The following is a 21,762-nucleotide window of genomic DNA, read 5'->3' on the forward strand; positions in this document are numbered from 1 at the left end:
AACATCCATATTTATTCCCATTCTCAAAAAAGGTGATTCAACAGAATGTGGAAAATTATTGATCAATATGATAAACATCACATGCAAATAAAAGCATCCTGAAGATTATTTAAAAATGGCTAGAACAGTACATCAACATAGAACTGCCAAAAATTCAGTTTGGATTTTGAGGAGGTCATTGCACCAGCAACATCATTGCTGATGCCAGATGAATCTTGGCTAAAAGCAGAGCATACGGGAAATATGTTTGTGTCTTATTGACTATGTAAAGGTATTTGAAGGTATGGATCATAAATAATTATGGCTAATAATGAGAAGTACACGAATTACAGAATACTTAATTATGCATATACAAAACCTATACCTAGAACAAGAACCAGTTGTCCAAACAGAAAAAGGGAGCAGGGCATGGTTTAAAATCAGGAAAGGTGTGTGTCAAAGTTGTATTCTTTCTCCATTCCAGTTCTACATATATGCTGAGCAAATCATTTAAGAAGTTGGACTACATGAAGAAAATTGTGGCTGAACAGCAACCTGAGTTATGCAGGTGATAACAATCTTGCTTGCTGAATATGAAGAAGATTTGAAACAGTTTCTATAGAAATTCAAAGACTACAACCATCAATATAGGCTACACTTCAACAAGAAAATGAAAATTAACATTCTCACCACTGGATCAATAGGCAACACCATGACGTTGTTGTTGTTGTTATGTGCCGTTGAGTTGCTTGTAACTCATAGTAACCCTATGTACAACAGCCCTAAATCCTGCTCTATTCTGTGCCAACCTTATTATCTCTGACACACTCACCCCCATTACCCCAGTCACTGAATCAATCCACCTTCTCAGGTGTCTTCATCTCCTGCGCTGTCCCTTCATCCTCCTAAGTATGATGTTCCTCTCCAAGGACTGGCCCCTCCTTGCAACATGTTCAAAGTATGTTAGATGAAGCTTCAGAATCCTTGCCTCCAAGGAACAGCCTGGTTTTACCTACTCTAGGATGAACCTGTTTGTTCTCCAAGCAGTTCATGATGTATTCAATACTCTTTTCCAGCAGCACAGCTCAAAGGCATCAATTCTCCTTCTATCATGCCTACTTACTATCCAGATTTCCAATGCATAGCAAGTAATTGCAAAAAATATATGACCTTTATCAAGTGCACCTTAGTCTCAAGACTGATACTGTGGCTCCTCAGTATTTGGAGAGATCTCTGAAAACTGGCTTTCCCAGGGCAAGTCATCTTTTAATTTCCTGGCTGCTGGTAATAAGAGTGTTGATTGAGGAGCCAAGTAAACTGAAGCTGTTGACAATCTCAATCTCTTCACCATCTATCATGATGCTGCCAATCGGCACAGTGGTGAGAATCTTTGTTTTCTTGATGATGAGCTTCAATCCAACACCATGATAGATGGAGAATATACTGAGGTTGTCAATTATTTCATTTTATTGAGATCCTTAATCAATACCCTTGGAACCAGCAGTCAAGAAATCATGAGAAAATCTGCAGTTGGGGACTTTTCCAAATTATTGAAGAGTAGTAATGTCAGTTTGAGGACTAAGATGTGTGTGATTCAGGCTATAGTCTTTCTGATTACTAGCTATGCATCCAAGACATAGACAATGAATAAGGATGACACAAAATAATGCCTTTGAGCTGTAGTGTTGGAGAAGAACACTGAACATCCCACGGACGGCTAAGAGAACGAACAGAGAGGGTGCAGCCAGAGTGGCCTTTGGAGGCAAGAATGATGAGGCTTCACCTCACATACTTTGGACATGTTGCTAGGAGGTGCTTTTCTCCTTATTTCCTGGCTGCTCATACCAAGCATGCTAATTTTGGATCGAAGAATGATGAAGCCATTAACAGTCTCTATCTCCTCTCCATCCATAATGATGCTGCCTATTGGTCAGTCCAGTGGTAAGAATCTTTGTTTTCCTGACATTGAGATACAATCCATATAAGCCTTCCTCACTTTCAGCAAGCAAGATTGTGTCATCTGCATAAGGCAGGATATAGATGAGTCTCCCTCTAAACTTTATGTCACACCACACTCCTCCTCATAGAGTCTAGTTCTCAGATAATTTTCTCAGCATACAGATTTAAAAGGTATGGAAAGAGAATATAACCCTGACAGGTTCCTTTCCCAGTTTCTACCATGCAGTACTCCCCTGCTTCATTCACACAACAGCTTCCTGATCCAAGTATAGGTTCCAATGAGGATAATCAAGTGCTCTTAGATTACCATTGACATCAGCAATGATATCCCTGGTCTCAAAGCCTCCTCTAAATCCTACTTGAACTTCTGGCAGTTCCTTATCTATGCACGGTTCCAGCCGTTTTTGAATGCTCTTCAGCAATATTTTACTTGCATATGATATCAAAGATATTGTTCAATAATTTCCACATTCAGTTGGATCACCTTCCTTTGGAATGGGAACAGATATGGTCCTCTTTCAATCCATTGACCTATGCACTATAGTGCCTCTGATAACCTGCTGGAGAGTCAGCTATAACTTGGTTCTGACTTGATGGCTTTGGAGTTTATCTTTCAATATCACATTTCCTAGCCATTGTGTGACTTTGCTACTAAGATGGGTGGAAACATGCAAATGGAGCATTTAGCCTGTCCACAAGGGGATTCGCTCTCTACCAGTCCACAAGAGAATTGGCCAGTCTCAAAAATCTAGTAAGGGATTGGTTCGTCTCATCAATAAATTAAACAGCTCTAGCCATAGACACAGACCTTCTGGTGCCATTGGAAAAAAAAAGCCAAACAAGGTAAGATGTCCTTCTTGCTCTAGCTACATCTACAACAGCAACACTTATGGCTGAAATGGAGACTTGATGTGCAATGGGACCTAGAAGGAAGGGGAAGCCAATATTGGCAGGACTGTGAATTTTGTTAGACAACCTGGGGGTGAGAAGCCAATATTGGCTGGACTTAGAAGCACTGGCCAAAAACCATGAGGCTCAAGGCGGAAGTGCCTGCAGACACATTTTGGGAGTTGTCAAGACTATATTGTGCTATTAATATGGATTACAACCTTTCAACTTCCCAACATGTTTCTGTGTGGTCTTTGAGCTTTCACATCAGATTTTGGACCCATAAAACAGTAGGATTGGTATTCAGATGAGTAGAAAGATGTACAGGAGTATAGAAGACATGTCTGACTTCATTGGAATTAGTTTTGTATTATTAATGCTATGGATGAAAACAGTCCCCCTTTATAAAGTTGGTAAATGTCAGATTTGGCAATCCCCTTGCTCTTTTTACAGTGGCACATAGAAATAACCAACATATTACCTTTGTAAGAGTAACATCAAACATTTGATTCATTATATTTTAACTAGTAAGGAATCAAGGCTTTAACTTTATTCGACTCTAGTGATATTTAACATTATATTGTTTAATGCAACCAGAGAGAAAATAAGCATGGGAGAGGAAAAGAGAAGGACAGGAAGAAAGAAGAAGGGAAAAAAGAAAAACTCCAAAAAGTAAGTAGGTTAATTACTTTCTCCTCAAAGTAGTTCTACAGAGGTAAAAATCAATGAAACAAATGGTCATTAAGTGAAAGCTAAGATCCAGATTTTCTGAGCTTACCCTCATTCACCTTCATATAGACAGTTTTAACCAGGTACGTAAATATTTAGAGCAAATTGTTCATGTCACTGTGCTTAAAAAGATAATATTCATTGCTTATGAACTATTTATCCAGAAACAAGTAGCACATATTTCTCTAATATAGTTAGAAATTACTCTGCAGATTCTCACATAAAGCAATCTGATTTAATAAAATTTTTCAAAAGAATGATGTGCATTTCTCCTAAACTTTATCCATATATAAAATGTTTATCCTTTCCTCAACATGCTTCTTTTCTCCTGATGGCACAAACATAAACAGCAGCCTCTGATTTGTTAAAATTATCTTCATATTTATTGTTCACTTTATTGGAAATACTTTCCCTAACAATTCTCCTTCCTGACTCACATCTTTTAACAACTAGAGTCTTATGCACCATTTAACTATCACAAATCTCACTTCTTTTGTGAAAACTTACCATGCCAAGCAGATTTATCTGTGTATAATATGACTTTATGCCAAGAGCACTGTAAGTACAAAAGATATTGTATAACAAGCTAGAAAACAGGAGTGGCAACCACTTCCAAAATAGCTTACCTCTGGAAATCCTATAAATGTGGAGAAACTATGAAAGTTACACAAGTGTTCAGGTCTTTCATTCATAGGATCACTATGAGTCATCTACAACTCGACAGCACCTAACAACAACATATTTCCCCTACTATAACTTGATATTTAGAACTCATGACTATTATAAAATGATATTTGACAAAGTACCTGGGCCAGATCAGGTTCTAACAGTTATTAGAAAATGACATTGCATAATGTATTGAAAACTGAGAAAGTGATTGGATCATACATCCTCCCATTTGTCCTTTCAGGCTAACTTCCCCCAATACCTTTACTGCTTCACGTTTTTCTTATCTCATACCTTTCTCTCTCCCACACGTTCTCATATGTAGGCTGAGATTCTTCAATATTTTATAAAGTCCCTTAAGTCAAAACTATAGAACTTTCTACTTCCAGCATAAATAGACTAGCTCTCTTTCTTTATAGATATAAGACTACCAAATATATACAAGTGTAAGAAAGATTAAAATCATTGACAGAAGGGAAGCTTAAAAGTTGTAACCCTCCAGCTATTCCACTACTGGGAATATACCCTAAAGAAACCATAACTGCCACCCAAACAGATACATGCACACCTATGTTTATTTCAGCTTTGTTCACAATAGCAAAGAGTTGGAAACAACCCAAGTGCCCATCAACAAACTAATGGATAGAGAAGCTCTGGTATATTCACACAATGGAATACTATGCTACACTGAAAAACAAGGAACTCATGAAATATTACACAAAATGGGTGACATTATGCTGAGTGAAATATCTCAGTCACAAAAAGACACATATGGCGTAATGTCACTTTTATAAAGAGGACTGACATAGGGGTAAGGGGGAGACTGAGAAAGATGGGATAAAAAATGTATACTGCATTGAAACAGATGAGGGCAAGAACTGTTTAAAAGGGATATATGATATTATTGTTATGACAGGAGTCCAGAAGAAAGGTAGCATAGTGGAGTGGACTTGGGGGGAGGGATTGAATAATAATGAAATCATTTTTCTTTTACTTTTCAAAAGAAAAGCTAATTGGAGGGGAGGGGTGGACAGAGAGAAAACTGCAACAATGAATGAATGGAAATCCAAAGTCTCTGTAAACTTTCCTTAAAATCAATTCAATTTTTTTAAAAAAAAAAAAGTTGTAACCTATAATTGTCTTGGCTTTTAACCTGAGAAGGAAATCCTCCCCATGATAGAAAGCTAAAGTAAAAGTGTGCACAGAATGTATGGACTCCATATTGAAGATTATATTCTTTGATCTTTCACAACAAGCATTTTAAGTCCTCCTCATTTGCAGCACAAAAGGTTGTATCATCTGCATAATATAGGTTATTTATTAGTTTTCCTCTGATCCTGATACCACATTACCTATATGCATAAAAGGAAGACCTGTTAATACTACCATTGTTCACATATACACACCAATAGCTAAAGCCAAAGAGGAAGAAATGAAAGGTTTTTACAAAATTATACAGGGTAACATTGACCAGACATCCAATTAAGATATATTAACGATAACTGGTAACTGGAATACAGAAATTGGAAACAATGAATAAGGAGTGGTAGTCAGAAAGTATGGACTTCATGGTAGAAATGAGGCTGGAAACTGAATGATCAAATTTTGTACTTTTTTTTTTTTTAAATTTTTGTGTGAGTGTACCATCAAATCAGATCTGACTGGTACAGGAGGAGATTGTCCCTCCTTTTCCCAGCAGATCATCTGGTGGATTCGAACCATGAGCCACTGGGATTGTAGTTGCAGCTCCTTGCCACTAGGCCATCAGAGCTCCCCGCAATTTTGTACTTTTAATGATATTATTAACACCAATATTGTTTATAAAACAACAACAACAATACCCACAAACATGAACTTTACACATGAACTTCACCTGATGAACTGCATAGGATCAGATTGACTAGATCTGTGAAAGGAATCATTGAGTAAGCTCACCATCAGCAGACAAAACCAGGCCAAGTGCTGACTGTGGAAAAGACTTACACTCATGTGTAAGTTAAAATTGAAGTTGAAGAAAACTAAAACAATTCCACAAGAAAATGATCTTGAGTCTATCACAGTTGAACTTAAAAATCATCCTAAGGTATGAAACATTGAACATCAATGATTGTAGACAAGATGAGCTGTGGGATTACATCATCCATGGAGAGAGGAAAAGGTCATTATAAAGACAAGAAAAAGTAAAAAAATGGATGTGAGAAGAAACCATGAAAATTGCACTAGAGCATTGAGAAGGCAAAACAAAAGGAAAAGATGCTGATGCAAAAGAGCCAAACAGAAGACTTCATAGGGCAGCTCGAGAGGACAAAACACAGTACAAAAATGGAATGTGTAGAAAACTGGGATTAGAGAATAAAAAGGAAAGGACTTGCTCAGAATTTCTCAACCTGAAGGAACTGAAAAACAAACTCAAACCTTGAGCTGCAAAACTGAGAGATGCTATGGACAAAATATTGAATGATCTAGGAAGTATCAAAAGGAGATGCAAAGACTACGCATAGATAAACATTCCACCAAAAAGAATTGACCAATAATGAAATACTTCAGAAAGTGTCATATGACAAAAAGCCAATGGTATTGAAAGAAGTTCGACCTGCACTAAAGGGCTTGACAAATAAAAAAGCATCAGGAACAGATGGAATACAAACTGACACATGTCTACAAAAAGATGCAGCCCGAGACGTGCTCAGCAGTCTATGCTAGGAAATTTGGAGGAGAGCTGCCTCGTCAGTTGACTGGAATAGATCTACAATTGTTCCTACAGGATGTGGAAATTTTTGAGCAATATCACTAAAATCACTCACAAGCAAAATATTGCTGAAGATTAAAAAAAACACCACCACCAAAAATGGCTAGGACAGTACATAGACACAGAATTCCAGAAGCTTAAGCTGAGTTTAGAAGAAACCATGGTTCCAGGTATATCATTGTAGAGATCAGACAGATCCAGGCTAAAAGCAAAGACTACCAGAAGAATGTCTATTTGTGCTTTATTGGCTATACAAAGACATTTTACTATGTAACAAAACAAATTATGGTAACCATGAGAAGAATGGGACTTCCAGAACACATAATTGTGTGCATGTGAAACCTATACCTAAACCAACAAGCTGTTGGGCAAACAGAGCAAAGGAACACTGTTGTTGTTGTTGTTATTGTTGTTGTTATGTGCCTCCAAGTCACTGCCACTCATAGCAACCCTATATACAATAGCTCTGAAAACTGCTCTATCCTGTGCCAACCTTATTGTCTCTGACACACCTACCCTCATTACCCAGTCACTGAATCAATCCATCTCATTGAGGGTCTTCCTCTCTTGAGCTGTCCACCCTTCCAAGCATGATGTCCCTCCTCGCAATATGCCCGAAGTACATCAGATGAAGCCTCAGAATCCTTGCCTCCAAGGAGCAGCCTGGTTTCACACTCTTTTTTTATATTAAATATATTTGCATTTAAAACTTCCATTAAAAGAGGTTAATAAGAAAAAGAAGGCCACTTACAAACCAAATAGTCAAGAGCACCCAAGGCTAACACAAAGAAGAAATTGATATGTCATAAATTCTAACTTGACTTGTGGCTTCCAGTACTGTGAGAAAATACATTTATGGTCTTTAAAATCAATTACTTGTAGTATTTCTGTCATGGCTGCAATAGCAAATAACTGCAGTGAGATACTACTACACAATTACTAGAGGCTAGGATCAAAGCCTGACAAAACCAAAAGTTGACAAAACTGTAGATGAACTGGAATTTTCACTCACTGAGGAAATATAAAATGGAGTAACCATTGAAAAACTCTAGAGGTGTAGAGAGTTGCACTGTTAACCAAAAGGTTGCACTACTCTGGAAGTTTTATTCCACCAGTAGCTCAGTGGGAGAAAGATAAGCAATCTCCTCCCATGCAATTTATAGCTTTCACAGTCCAACAGGAGGTCAGCTATGTGTAGGAACCAACTTCACAGCATTAAGTTGAGGTTTTCATGAAGTTAAACATATGATCACCAAATGACTCTAATTCCACTCCGATGCATTTATCTAACTAAGAGAAGTGTTAACAAAGGTACCACAAAAAGACTTGTATGTCAATGATCATATTTATTTCTTTCTAACTGCCAAAAGCTGGAAACAACTATCCAGCAACAGGTAAAAAAATAATCAAACTGTGATCCTGAAATAATAACTTTACATGGAGAAATATCTCTAAGCTTCCTCTAAAAGAAATAATAAATATAACAGTTCAGCTTGCTTGGCTCCACAATCACAGTCTTGGCACCAGCAGTCAGGAAATCAAAAGATCTGTTGCATTAGGAAAATCTGCTGCCAGGGAAACAACGATGTCGGTCTAGACACTAAGTTGTGCCTGTTCCATGCCAGGGTCTTCACAGTTACTTGCTATGCATCAGATAGCTGGACAATGACTAAAGATGACAAAAGACGAATTGATGCCTTTGAGTTGTGGTGCTGGAGAAGAGTCTTGAACATACCATGGATTGCCAAGAAAACCAATAGGTCTGCATTGGAGAGTGTGAAACCAAGTTTCTTCAAGGAGGCTAGGATTTTGAAACTCTGTCTCACATACCTTGGCCACATGGCTGGGAGGGACAGTTTTGGAGAAGGACATCATGCTCAGGGAGGTGGAGGGACAGCATGGGAGAGGAAGACCTCAAATGAGATGGATTGACACAGTGACTGGGGCAATGGAGGAGGTGTGTCGGAGTCAGTGAGACTGGCTCAGGACAGGGCAGGCTTCAGGGCTGCTGTACATAGGGCCACGATGAGTCACAGGCATCTATCACATAACAACATACAAATATGTGATGGTGGAGAAAGAAAAAAGTTCTCTGAATTTGATGTGTTTATTCCTTTAAAAGTTAATAACTCTTCTTACAAAGCACTGAATTTTAACTATGTTACTTGTTTTCTTCTCTTCAGTATACATGGCTCTTTCTAGAATAATATACTAAGAAAGAGCAATGCAAGGCTTTGGTTTCCTTTTATGTTTTGCAACAAAGCACAAATAATTAAGTATGAATGTTTTCCTTCCAAAATATATCCATATGTTGCCATGATGCCCATTACATTCAATGTAAAATGCAAACATAAAACTACTTTATGTCTTTTTACCTTAAATTGTCAAAGGAAAATTTGTATCTAATCTCTCACTTTGCCCTTTTACTATAATCTGAAAGCATTTATAAAGAGCTAAAGAGGAAAAATAGTTTTCTTCTATTCACTATATTTTACGAAACCATCAGTAGAAAAGAAAATCTCTAAAGATAAAAGACAAGTACTAACAGGCTTCATCTACCTTTTTCTAACAAACGAAAGAAAAACAACAAAAGGAAAGAGAAAAGATATAAATATCTTCTGTGGAGCATTACAAAATTACAAATTGGATTATTCTAAAATTGATGATCTATCTCTGCCTCCACTAAGCACCTTAAAATAGTTTTCTAACTAGGCACTCAACTAATTATCAAAGGCAAAAATCAGAAACGTGGAAAATCAGAAACTCCAACCTATGAAGTAATCACAGTATATATCTTATCCAATTTGAGCCGGAGAAGGAGGCTGAGTTGATACTATGAACAGAGGATTACATCTTCTTGCTTTGCCTATGGGATTACTAATGTTATTAAGTCAATTTATAACTGTTTAGCATACCTCACAGTGAAAACCTGGGGGTAAATATAAGTATAGGTTGAAACTTACCCTAATGAAGGCAAGAGCCTTCCTTGTAAAACTGAACATTTTGCTGTAAGATGCCATAGGATGGTCACAGTCATGATTTTTTTTTTCTTTTCGCTCATAAATTGTCATTCTAAATTAATTGGAATATAAACTAAATCACCAGTGCATATGCTACAAAATTATGCTTGGGTATAGATAGATAGGGAGGATAGAAGGAGAACTGATGCCTTTTAGCTGTTGTGTAGGAGAAGATTATTGAATATACAATGGACTGCTAAGAAAGCGAACAAGTTCATCCTAGAGAGAGTTAAACCAAGACTGCTCCTTGGAGGCAAAGATTCTGGAGCTTCATCTGACATACTTTGGACATGTTGCAAGGAGGGAACAGTCCCTGGAGAAGAACATAATGCTTGGGAGGGTGAAGGGACAGCACAGGAGGGAAGACCCTTTATGAGGTGGATTGATTCAGTGGCTGGAGTAATTGGGGTGGATGTGTCAGAGACAGTGAAATTGGCACAGGAAAGAGCAAGGTTTAGGGCTGTTGTACATAGGGTCACTGTGAGTCACAGGCAACTTGAAGGCACATAACAACAAGGTGTTGAATAAGAATTTTCTGGCACATTTGGTTATTTTTATAATGAATATAGTTATTATTAGATGAGTAGTTCAGTTTGTAATATTTAATATGATTGAGATTTGATTCTTTTCAGTAACCAGCTAAAGATGTCAAAAAAGGCATGAACAGCTATAAGCAGTTCTTGAATGCAACCAGATAGCCTTTGACAGGTCTTTGTAATGCTTTATTCTACTTCCCATAACGTATTTATCTCAGAGCAGTAGGCGGTATTAGCAATAGCCCATACTCCTCTTTTTGGAACTCAATGGAAGTCAAGAATGATTCTGTTGTCATGCACTACCCTGATAAGGGATTCCAGAGACTTCTGTTGCCCTGTCAGTCCATCTGCAGTATTATCAGTAATTTGGGCCAGAGTGGTGGGTAAGTTCTAGACAGAATTTTCAATGTGTATGCTCCTAAGCCAAAGGTCGTGTAACCCTGGTATGTACACTTGCTGTACAGAGGTAACTCGTGGTTGCTGTGAAGCTGAACACTGTGACACTGATGAGTCAAATGCAAGAATGGTTACCCATGGTGGACAGTGTTTGGTGAAGTTCCCCAATTAAAAGAAGCTTGGAAGCAGGAGTGGAATCCACTTCCACAATAGCTTGCCTCTGGAAACCCTATGAATCTGGAGAAAAGACAAAAGTTATATAGGAGGTGTGCAGGACTTCGTTCATAGGGTTGCTATAAGCCAACTGCAACTCGACGGCACTTTAACAACAACAACAACATATTTTGGAACCTGGGTACATTATGGCACTTCACAGCTATTAGGTATTTTTCACACAGAATGTCTTTTTTTTCTTCCCTAAGTCTCTGAAACAAATCTATCTTGGAGGAAGTGAACCCAAGTGGCTCCTAGGGACAAGGATGATGAAACTTCATGCCCTATTCTTTGAGTATGTTGTAAGGAGAAACCAGTTCTTGGAAAAAGACACAATGCTGGTAAAGGTGGAGGGTCAGAAGAAGACAGAAGACCCTGAACAAGATGGAATGATGCAGTGACTGTTATCAGTGGTCTTTGATATCTCAGAGATTTTGAGGATGATGCAGGATAGGGCAAGATTCTGATCTGTTGTTCATAAGGTTATTATGAGTTATAATAAATTAGATGGCACATAACAACAAAAAAGTCTGAGACAATTGCCACTTTTTAGAGAGGTAGTGATGAAGAATCAACTGCTTTCAGAATCTGCTTTGTAAACAAATCACTCATTTCAGACAAGAACCAAAATTAGAATCCAAATTATCCCTTCCCAGATTCAGAGCTCTGTAATAAACTCTGGTTTCTCTTTGCAGAAAATGTTAATTTGGGAATGAAGAAGAGTAAGAGATGAGGAATATCAAGATTGTTTTGGGTACCGTATTATCATTCTAAGGACTATGAAGTATAATAAAACAATAATTTACTGAAATAAATAGGATCATCTATGGTTCGAGACCACCAGCTGTGGCACAGGAAAAGGATGGGCAATCTCCTCCTGTGCCTCTGAAAACCCATCGGAGGGTCACCTATGGGTCAATTCTAACTCGACTGAACAAAACAACAGGGCTGGGATGTGCTAGAATATCAGTATGTATGAAAATACTGAATGATAATGAAGTTACTCTTTAAAAGACAAACAGACTCACTAGACTCAGTATAGGCCTTTTAAGAGAGCTCTGGTGGCCCAGTAGTATGAAGCTGTGCTGCAATCTCTTAGCCATGCAGTTTGAATACACCAGCTGCTCCACCACTGGGCCTGTGGGCAATATCATGACAAATAGAGAAAGGATTGAAACTATTTATGATTTCATCTTGCTTTGATCCACAACCAGCAACATTGGTAGCAGCAGTCAGGAGGTCAGGAGGTCAGGAGATGTATTGCTTTGGGCAAGTCCTCTGTCAGGGATCCGCTCCAAAATACTGAAGAGCAGTGATGGCAATTTACAGTAACGTGTGCCTGATTCAGGGCATGGTATTTTCAATTATTTGCCAAGTATCTGAGATCTGGACTAAACATAAGGATAACAAAAGAATTGACAACTCTGCATTTTAGTGCTGGAGAAGAATACTGAATATCCCATAGACTGCCAAAAGAATAGTGCAGCCAGAATGTTCCTTGGAGGCAAAAATGACAAAGTTTGCCTTTCACACTTTGGACATGTTCCTAGGAGAGACTAGTCCTTGAACAAGGACATCATGCCTGGAAGTGTAGAGGGTCCTTTATAAAGAGGAAAGCCCCATTGATAGAGATTGAAGTGCTGATTGCAGTAACGACCTCGTGTATCAGTGATAGACAAGACAGCACAGGATAGAACAAGATTCACAGGATCACTGTGAGTCATACTTGACTCAACAACACCTCACAACAGCATAACCCTTTTTTCTCAGGGGGATCTGAATAATTCTTAGATAAGATATAATTAAGGTAGGTAGCAAACGCAGAGAGGACTGTGCATCGCCTAAAAGCATCACAGTTGGTGTCAGGGCTAGGACTACAACAAAGCTTTCTGTTTTCCCTCCAGTCTTCCTTTCACTGTTTTCTGCCACGAGGAGTTACAGGCCAACCAACCACTACCTCTCAGTTGTAATTCTATGACAATGTCTATCTAGGACTTGATCTTTCAGAGTCTCAAATGGGCTACAAAGATGAATCTGTATTAGAACTACTGTAATTGCATGGTGGTAACATGCCCTAAAATTATATAATTAGAATTTCTAGATTTTAACCACAATTTATAACAAGAAAACCTCATCTCATGTTTCTTATGAACACTAGAGTAAGAATTCTCTCTAATTTCTTCTAAAGAAATCCTATTCAGCTCTCCTGGTAAGAAGCATGTTTGGACTATTGCTCACTCCTCCCTCTATGCTCTTTCCAGAATGGCTGCTGGAACACAACACTGAGTACAGAGGGGCTATGAGTTGGAGCTCAGCGTCGAGAGTGAAGAAGTTGGGAAAATCCAATAGAGCCCACATCTAACCCGTTAATAATATTAATTATGTTGTTGTTGTTGTTAATATGGCTCCAATATTTTCCAGATTAAAGAGTTGTGAAGCCCTGCTCCGCTATAGTGATGGTATAGCTGTGAATTAAATGTTACGTGCACTGTGCATGATTCATCTAGAGCAAGTCCAAGTGCTAATCTACACGTGATAAAAGCAATGGCTTAGAAGTTTGGACCTAATTGTTTTAGTTTGGCTTTTACACAAGCTAGCCATATGTTCCTGAGAAGATAGATTCCTCATTTTGAATTTTAATATTTCTTATTTACAAATAACTTCTTAGACTGAATCACATTTTTCAGACTTTCTTGATTGAGACCCACAAAAAAGAAATCCCTGTTTGTATCAACTGCACACACACATACACATACTCATTCGTACACTGCAAGCAAAAGTTTCATGAAGCAACACTTCTCTAATTGGTCATTTATTTTATATTCAATACTCTTAACAAATGTAGATAATTTAGTAGAACCTATTACATTAATGACACACTAGTAAGTCATGAGTTATAGTTTTCAAAACGTTGGGCTAGATATTACATAGATTTTCATTTCATTTTAAAGTAAAAATGTACATAGATTTTCATTTCATTTTAAAGTAAAAATGTATCAGGTCCATTTTTCTGTCCTTTGTATTTTGGAAGTCTCCTACTGATAGTATTTTATTTGTATATATATGAATTGTACATTAATACATAAATTAGTTTAGTTAAAAATAGTATATTCTCTAGAGAGATTCAAATATTACATATACTAAAAATATTAAACCTGGTCTCATAATCAATTGGTAAGAAATTCTTAAGTGTTTCCACATATTAACATTTTCTTTTGTGTCTCCTTTGTTTCTGTTTCTCCAGGAACATCTGGATGAAGACATAAATAAAATGATGTAGGGGGTACTCAAAGCAATGATGACAAGGAGGTCTCATTCCTCCCTTGCACATGCTTAAGGCCTGACATCATAGCCACACAGCAGGAAGCACAGATGGAATAGTAACTCCATTCAAATCAGGGAACTTAACTTTAATCTGATAATGACAGGAAGGCTTCAACAAGGAAACTCACATCTGTGAACTAGAAACCCACAACCTAGTATTGTCATCCTTGCTCTGAAAAATAGCCTTTGTTAAAGCAGTAAAAATAGGAAGTGTGGTGGTCAATTGGCTCACATTGATTTCTTTTTTTCTTACTTTTCTACTCTGCAGAAAATATTTACAATAAAATGGTAGCTATAAAGAGGCCTAATATTTTCTTTTACCTCAAAATTCATTGCCATAAAGTCAGGACAAAATCATACATAGCTGACTCTCCACTGGATTTCTAAGGCTATAAATTTCATAGGAAGAAACTTCCCATCTTTCTCCCCATAGGTTTCTGGTGCCTTGAATTGTGAGAGGGGTATCATGTTTGGGTTACCAGGGAAACTCCCTCTGGACTCCAGGATCTCTTATTTCCAGATCTGAAGCTCTTTGACTCAATCTGTGCTAGAAGCTGGCTCATGACCCATCTGTCACCAATGCCACCATCATTTCTCTCTCCTGAGCTGTCCCTTCACTGAACAATCCTGCAGAATGACCCTCAACAACTCATTAGAAAAAAATGCTCAAGTTCTGATCTCTGTCAAAGTTGTAACAGACTCATTCAGAAAGATAAATTGTAAGGTGTCATTCCTGGAACCAATAATCTGGCTGTTATCTATGAAGGTTTGACAATGTTTAATCAGACGCATGTGTTCATCCAACAAAAGACAGGATCACAGTGACCAGCCAAGTTGAAACGAAGGAGCAGCTCTCAGCTCCGGAAGCCGAGGATCTAACTAAGCTCTGTCTAGACCAAATAGAGTCAAAATTGATGATCATACAGGGAGCTGGGCAAAGAAGTCTTTCCAATCTACTCCCTAAATCTTTTCTTCTTCTTTATCTCTTGTTTTTTCTTTCTCTGTAAGCTTCCTTTTCTGATGAGTTCATTTCTTTCCTTATTTACATATTTTTCCTTTATCCATAGTTTATCTTTCAGAAAACATTTCTTAATAAAAATGAATTTATGAAATAAAAAATAAACAAACTAAATTAAAAAAAGAATAAAAAAATTTTTTAAAAAATGAATTTAAACATCTGGTCTCTCAAATAATTACCATGGCTCTTGAATCTTGTATTAAATAATTTATTTTATAGGTTAGTCTACAGTACGATCAAGGTTGTTTTACTCATCATAGATTTATGATTCACTTTGCATATCATTACAAAGACTGTCATGGTATTTTTCAGAAGACTCTGATTCTACCATATGTCAACTAATTTATTCATGCAGCAAATTAAAATCATGTTCACAGCTGATTAGAGCCAGGAGACATCCCAAAGATCATCAAACCCAATCCCTTAATTTTACAGCTGAGAAAACAGTGGCCTACAGAGGTCAAGTGCTTCATTCCAAATCATAATCCAATATTCAGTCAGAGTTGTTGGATGCCCAATGCATGAGAGAGGTAAAAGTACAAAAGTATGAACGATCATCTTTGCACACTACAATTTCTTGAGAAAGCAACGTTCGTCACTGCACATTAAGCAAACTACAATATAATTATAAAACCCAGAAAATTTAATGTTGATACAATACTGTTGCCTCTTTCTAACTATTTTTATATAAGGAAGGAAAGGCATTTAAGCTTGTGCCTTTTATTTATTCTAAGTGTAGCTGTCAATGACAGTCATTGATTTTGGCATGAAGTATTCTCTTTATGTTGTAGATATCAGTGCTGGTTTGTAATGGTGTAAATGAGGCCAAGTATCAAAATAGTATTTATTACCTGTTGATGCATTAATTATGTCATAGTCTATTTGGAAGCCTTCATGGGCCAGGTGAGAGTCAGCCACAAATATCAGCATTAATGAGTTTGAATTGCTGGTGAGAGAGGGTGGGAATGATGTTCCACAATACCTATCCCAAATCAAAAGAAAAGATGTACAAGTTAAAAAGGGGGTGGGGTGAGAGGGCAGGGAAGCACATCTGGAACAACACACAAAAATCAGGATCTGCAAAATAATAAACTTTCTTTGGTTTGAAATGCATTTTAATATGCTTTTTGACATTCACTTTAGATAAGTGAATATCTTAGGATAAGTTGTCCTAATGCAATCTCTTCTAATGCCTTAATAATACATTTTGATATCTACTTGCTATCAGCTTTATTAAATAAGTATATGCACTACCTGAATGATGACTATTTCTGCAACATCCATATGCATCTGTGAGATAGAAGTGGGGATACATTAGTAGGGCCCAAGGACCTTGGGCCTCAGCTGTCAAAGCTGGGCCCCTGTGGGAGCGGAGCGCATTCAAGCCCCAGTGCAGCTTGTGGTAAGGCAGCTCTCAAGCCAGGGTACAGTCTTCAGCTCCCAATCTGAGGTTGTTAAGATGCCGTTGGCTACCACGGACAATGTCCTGCCCAATTGTCCGGCAGCGTGTTTCCTGTTGGGAGACACTTGGCTGCAGCCACACAGCTCAACTCTCCAGGCTTCTCATTCCAACCAGATTTCCTGGAGATGCTCAGAGTGTCATATGCCCATACATAGACAGAAAATTGCAGGTGCAAATTTGCAAATCCCAAGACTCTAGTGTTGACAGAGAATCAGAGTATATTGCATGAGGGTTACTTAGAATTATTTGTATCAAATACATACAAGTATATGTACTTTATTTACTATGCTGCTAGCCAATACCAAAATCACATAACATCCTATTTTGCAGGATATGTCATGGACATTAAGCAATGCATACATGTATTATATTTCAGGGATAAAATATTTAGAAACCTACTGAATATTATCTATTTATGATTATTTCCATGGCATTATTACCTATGTATCATTTATTAAGCATAAGAAGTTTGAAAAATACTTATGGTGATTTAAATTGCCAGAGAAACATGGCCTTTGGGTTAGCTGCACAACTCCCTAAAATCTAGGAACATAAAAATATATGTCATTCTAATGCTAACAACAATCACAAAAAGAGACAATCTATCACAGACAATATACACTTCAGATCAAAGAATACTAACAGAATTTTATTATATCATAAAAATAATATGAGGAAGATAAAACAATTCTGAACTTTCATAGACCTAATTGACTCAATGTCAATGGGTTTTTTAATACTACAAAACTGCAAAACAAAAAGAGGCAAAAGTAGGGAACTACAATTAAACAAATACACAATGTAGTCATAGATTTAACCATCGTTGTGATTTTTACTTTATTTTTGTACATCTGTTGTTAGTAATACATACTATATACATGTTAAAATATAACTGCAAGTTTATATGTAGTGATTATGACCTTCAAAGACAAATAAAGACAAAATTTATAATGGTATTGTTAATTACAGAAGTGTGACCCAACAGAAGTAAATGTAGACATTTCTCCCAATAAGATAAACAAATGACCAATGAAAGTATGTTTGCATCATTTGTTATTAAGAAAGTAAAAATAAAAATTACAGTGAAATATTCCTTTACTCTCAATATGATGGCTGTAATCAACACATCAGAAAGTAAGTGTTGATGAGAAAGTAGACAAATTAGAACCCTCATGCATGATTAGTGGAAATGTAAAATAATGTTAAAACTTCCCAATTAGAAATAAAAAAAAATTATTTAATGTTTTGAACAGATTGAAAGTTTTAGAAAACTATAGACAAAAAAAAGACAATGGTGTATGTATGTCTGTATATGTGTGTGTGTGTGTATGTGTATATACACACACACACACACACACACACACACACACACACACACACAGTGTTGTCAGAGGCTTATCATTCGAAATGTCGTTCCTAGCCATTGATTTTGTGAAATACTCATCGCATTAAGGAGAGAGGATTGGGATGGGATACAAACCCCACCCTACTAGAGGTTTATATAAACTCATGGGACCTCAATGTTAGTCTTCTTTCTGAGGCAATCACTTTCCAACTATACAACTGAATCACCTAGAGTCATGTGAGTCATTATCCTGATAGGTCTGAGACTCTGAGACCTTCCAGGGAACCACAAAATCCAAGAGTTGAAAAACAGAACTGAGGAGCGATTGTTGATGCTGAAATTAATGGAATTATATGGATCAAATATTTTGGGCACAGTGGACTCCACACTTCTTGTAACTAGTCTACTACTAATCTCAGCTGAAAGAATTATGAATATGTATATTCATATTGTTTATATATAGACATACAACCAAGACCAAATTGACTTGTTTTTAGAAATATATATAATTTTGATAAGTGTGTGTGTGTGTGTGTGTGTGTGTGTGTGTATATATATATATATATATATATATGATGAAAGGCACCCAAGTGTTGGGGACTCTCCTTTACAGGGTTGCTATGAGTCACCTGCGACTCGACGGCACTTAACAACAGCTATATACACACACACACACACACACACACACACACACACACACACTAAACAAGACTAAATTGACAAAATAAATTGAAAATTAAAAACTATACAAAATCAGAAAATTCAAATACAAAAATAAAAAATATCATTTTAGAAATAGATTAACACATTAGAGCAACAAAGGAATAGAACTGAATCAACAGAACAAAGATTTAGATAAATCTCTCAATTCTAATCAGAGGAACAATCAGAAAAAAGAAAGATGAAAAGTGAACAAAGCATAACAATGATGGGAGATTACCAAGAGAAATAAATGTGATTGAAATTTTAGAACATCTGTTCTGCTTGTTTTGTGCTGTTGAGTTGCTTGTGACTCATAGCAACCCAATGTACAACAGCTATGAATTCTACTCTATTCTATGCCAACTTTACTGTCTCTGAGACACCTAACCCCCATGACCTGAGTCACTAAGTCAATCCATTTTATCAAGGCTCTTCCTCTCTGGCCCTCACCCTCCACCCTTCCAAGCATAAAATCCCTCTCCAAGGACTGGTCACTCCTTGCAACATTCCCAAAGTATGTCAGACAAAGCTTCAGTATCCTTGCTTCAAGGAGCAGCGTGTAACGCACTCTCTAGGATGAACCTGTTTGTTCTCTTAGCAGTCTATGGTATATTCAATACTCTCCTCCAGCACCACAGTTCAAAGGCATCATTCTCCTCCTATCAGCCCTAGTAATTGTTCAGCTTTCTGACGTATAGCAAGTATTTTTAAGACCACAGCCTGGATCAGATGCACCTTAGTCTCCAGACTGATACCATTGCTATTCGGTACTCTGGAGAGATCTCTGACACCAGGATTCCAAAATGCAATTCATCTCTTGATATCCTGGCTGCTGGTATCAAGAGTGTTGATTGTGGAGCCAAACAAAATGAAGCTGTTAAAAATTTCAATCCCTTCATTGTCTATTATGATACTGCCAATTAGCCCAGTGATAAGGATCTATGTTTTCTTGATGTTCAGCTTCAATCCATATTGAAGGCTGTAGACTTTGGTCTTCCGGAGCAAGTGCTTCAGGTTCTCCTCAGTTTCAGCAAGCAAGGTTGTGTCATCTGCATAATGCAGGTTGCTGATGATTCTACCTACAATCCTGATGCCACACTCTTCCTTGTAGAGCCTGGCCTCCTGGATAATCAATCTGTTTTGCATAAAGATTGAAAAGGTATGGAGACAGGACACATCCCTGGCATACACATTTTCCAATTTTGAACCATACTATGTTTCCTTGCTCTGTTCTGATGACTGCCTTCTGGTTCAAGTATAGGTTTCACATAAGCACAATTAAGTGTTCTGGGATTCCCATTCTCTTCAGAGTTAACCAAAGTTTGTTGTGATCCATACTGTCAAATGCCTTTGCATAGTCAATGAAACATTACTCTGGTACTCTCTGCTTTCCACAAAGATACATCTAACATTTGCTATGTTATCTCTACTTCCATGGCCTATTCTAAACTCAGCTTACACATCTGGCAGTTCTTTGTTTATATGCTGTTCCAATGATTTTTGGATAATATTCAGTAGAGTCCTGCATGCAATTGATATTAATGATAATTTTGGATAATTTCTACATTCTGTTGCATCACCTTTCTTTGGAATGGGGAAAAAAAATAGATTTCTTTCAGTCACTTGGCCTGGTGGTTGTCGTCCAGATTTCTTGGAACACCCTGGCAAGTGCATCCAGGGCAGCATCTGTTTGTTGAATATGTCAATTGGTATGCTGTGAGTTCCCGGGGCCTTGTTTTTAGCTAATTCCTTCAGAGCAGCTTGAACATCTTCCTTTATCACCATAGGCTCTTGCTCTTACACTGTTTCATGAAATTCTTCTGTGTCAGCCAATTCCATTTTGTAAAATAACTCTGTATACTCCTTCCATCTTCTTTTAATGTTTCCTGGATCATTTAATATTCTGCCCAAAGGATCCTTAAGTATTGAAACTGAAGGCTTAAATTTGTTCTTCAGTTCCTTCAGCTTAAGAAATGCCAAGCTAGTTCAGCCCTTTTGATCTTCTGACTCGAGCTCTTTATATATTTTATTATAATACTTTTCCCTGTCCTCTCATGCCGCCCTTTGAAATCTTCTTGTCAGCTCCTTAATTTCTTGATTTCTTCCCTTTGCTTTAGCTTTTTGGTACTCTAATGCACTATCAGAGTCTCTTCTGATAGCCACCTCGGTCTTTTCTTCCTCCTATGTCTTTGTAATAACACTTTGCATTCTAGAAGATTTAGGGACAGAAAAAAAATTCTACAGAGAAAATCACTGAAGATTACCTTGAAGAAAATTTCCCAGATATTCTGAAAGATGAGTATATGATAGACATTAAGAAGTTCAACATATCCCAAATAGGACAGATTCCAAAAGAAAGCTACCAAGACATATAATCAAATCTAAAAATGAAAGAAAAATAAAGAAAAGTGAAATCAATTTGGGAAAAACATCTCTGTAGCTCAACTTCCAGCCAAATAGTGAAGTGGCCTGTAAGGTGAGCAGTAAGAGGGAGGACTTCATTCCCACAAATAAGCAACCATATCAGGTTGTACAAAGATAATCCAGAAGGCAGGAAGCAGCAGGATAAATAGAAGGACTACAGGACATGAAAATAACAGGAGGTAGTGGAAAGTGCATGGTTATGTTATCGGTAATAATTAATGTTATAAAACAAAATATATATATATGAACAGTAACCATGCAGATATTCTAACAGATTAATAGATTAAAAAATGGTAACATCTTCATACAATAAAATACCCTAGCTATGTCATTATTATATAAGCATTTCATT

General features: G+C 37.2%; 1 protein-coding gene across 1 annotated transcript in view; it reads right to left on the reverse strand.

Moving 5' to 3' along the window:
• Positions 1-21,762, reverse strand: part of LOC102869221 (cubilin-like) — a 396,294-nt gene that overhangs the window by 287,542 nt on the left and 86,990 nt on the right. The window contains exon 22 of the mRNA XM_006894323.1: positions 16,329-16,459. Within this exon, the coding sequence (XP_006894385.1) occupies positions 16,329-16,459 (131 nt within the window). The remainder of the gene's footprint in view (positions 1-16,328; positions 16,460-21,762) is intronic.

Source organism: Elephantulus edwardii, unplaced genomic scaffold (genome assembly GCF_000299155.1).
Source record: "Elephantulus edwardii isolate Elephantulus edwardi_28Jun2011 unplaced genomic scaffold, EleEdw1.0 scaffold00139, whole genome shotgun sequence".
Classification (NCBI taxonomy): Eukaryota; Metazoa; Chordata; class Mammalia; order Macroscelidea; family Macroscelididae; genus Elephantulus; species Elephantulus edwardii.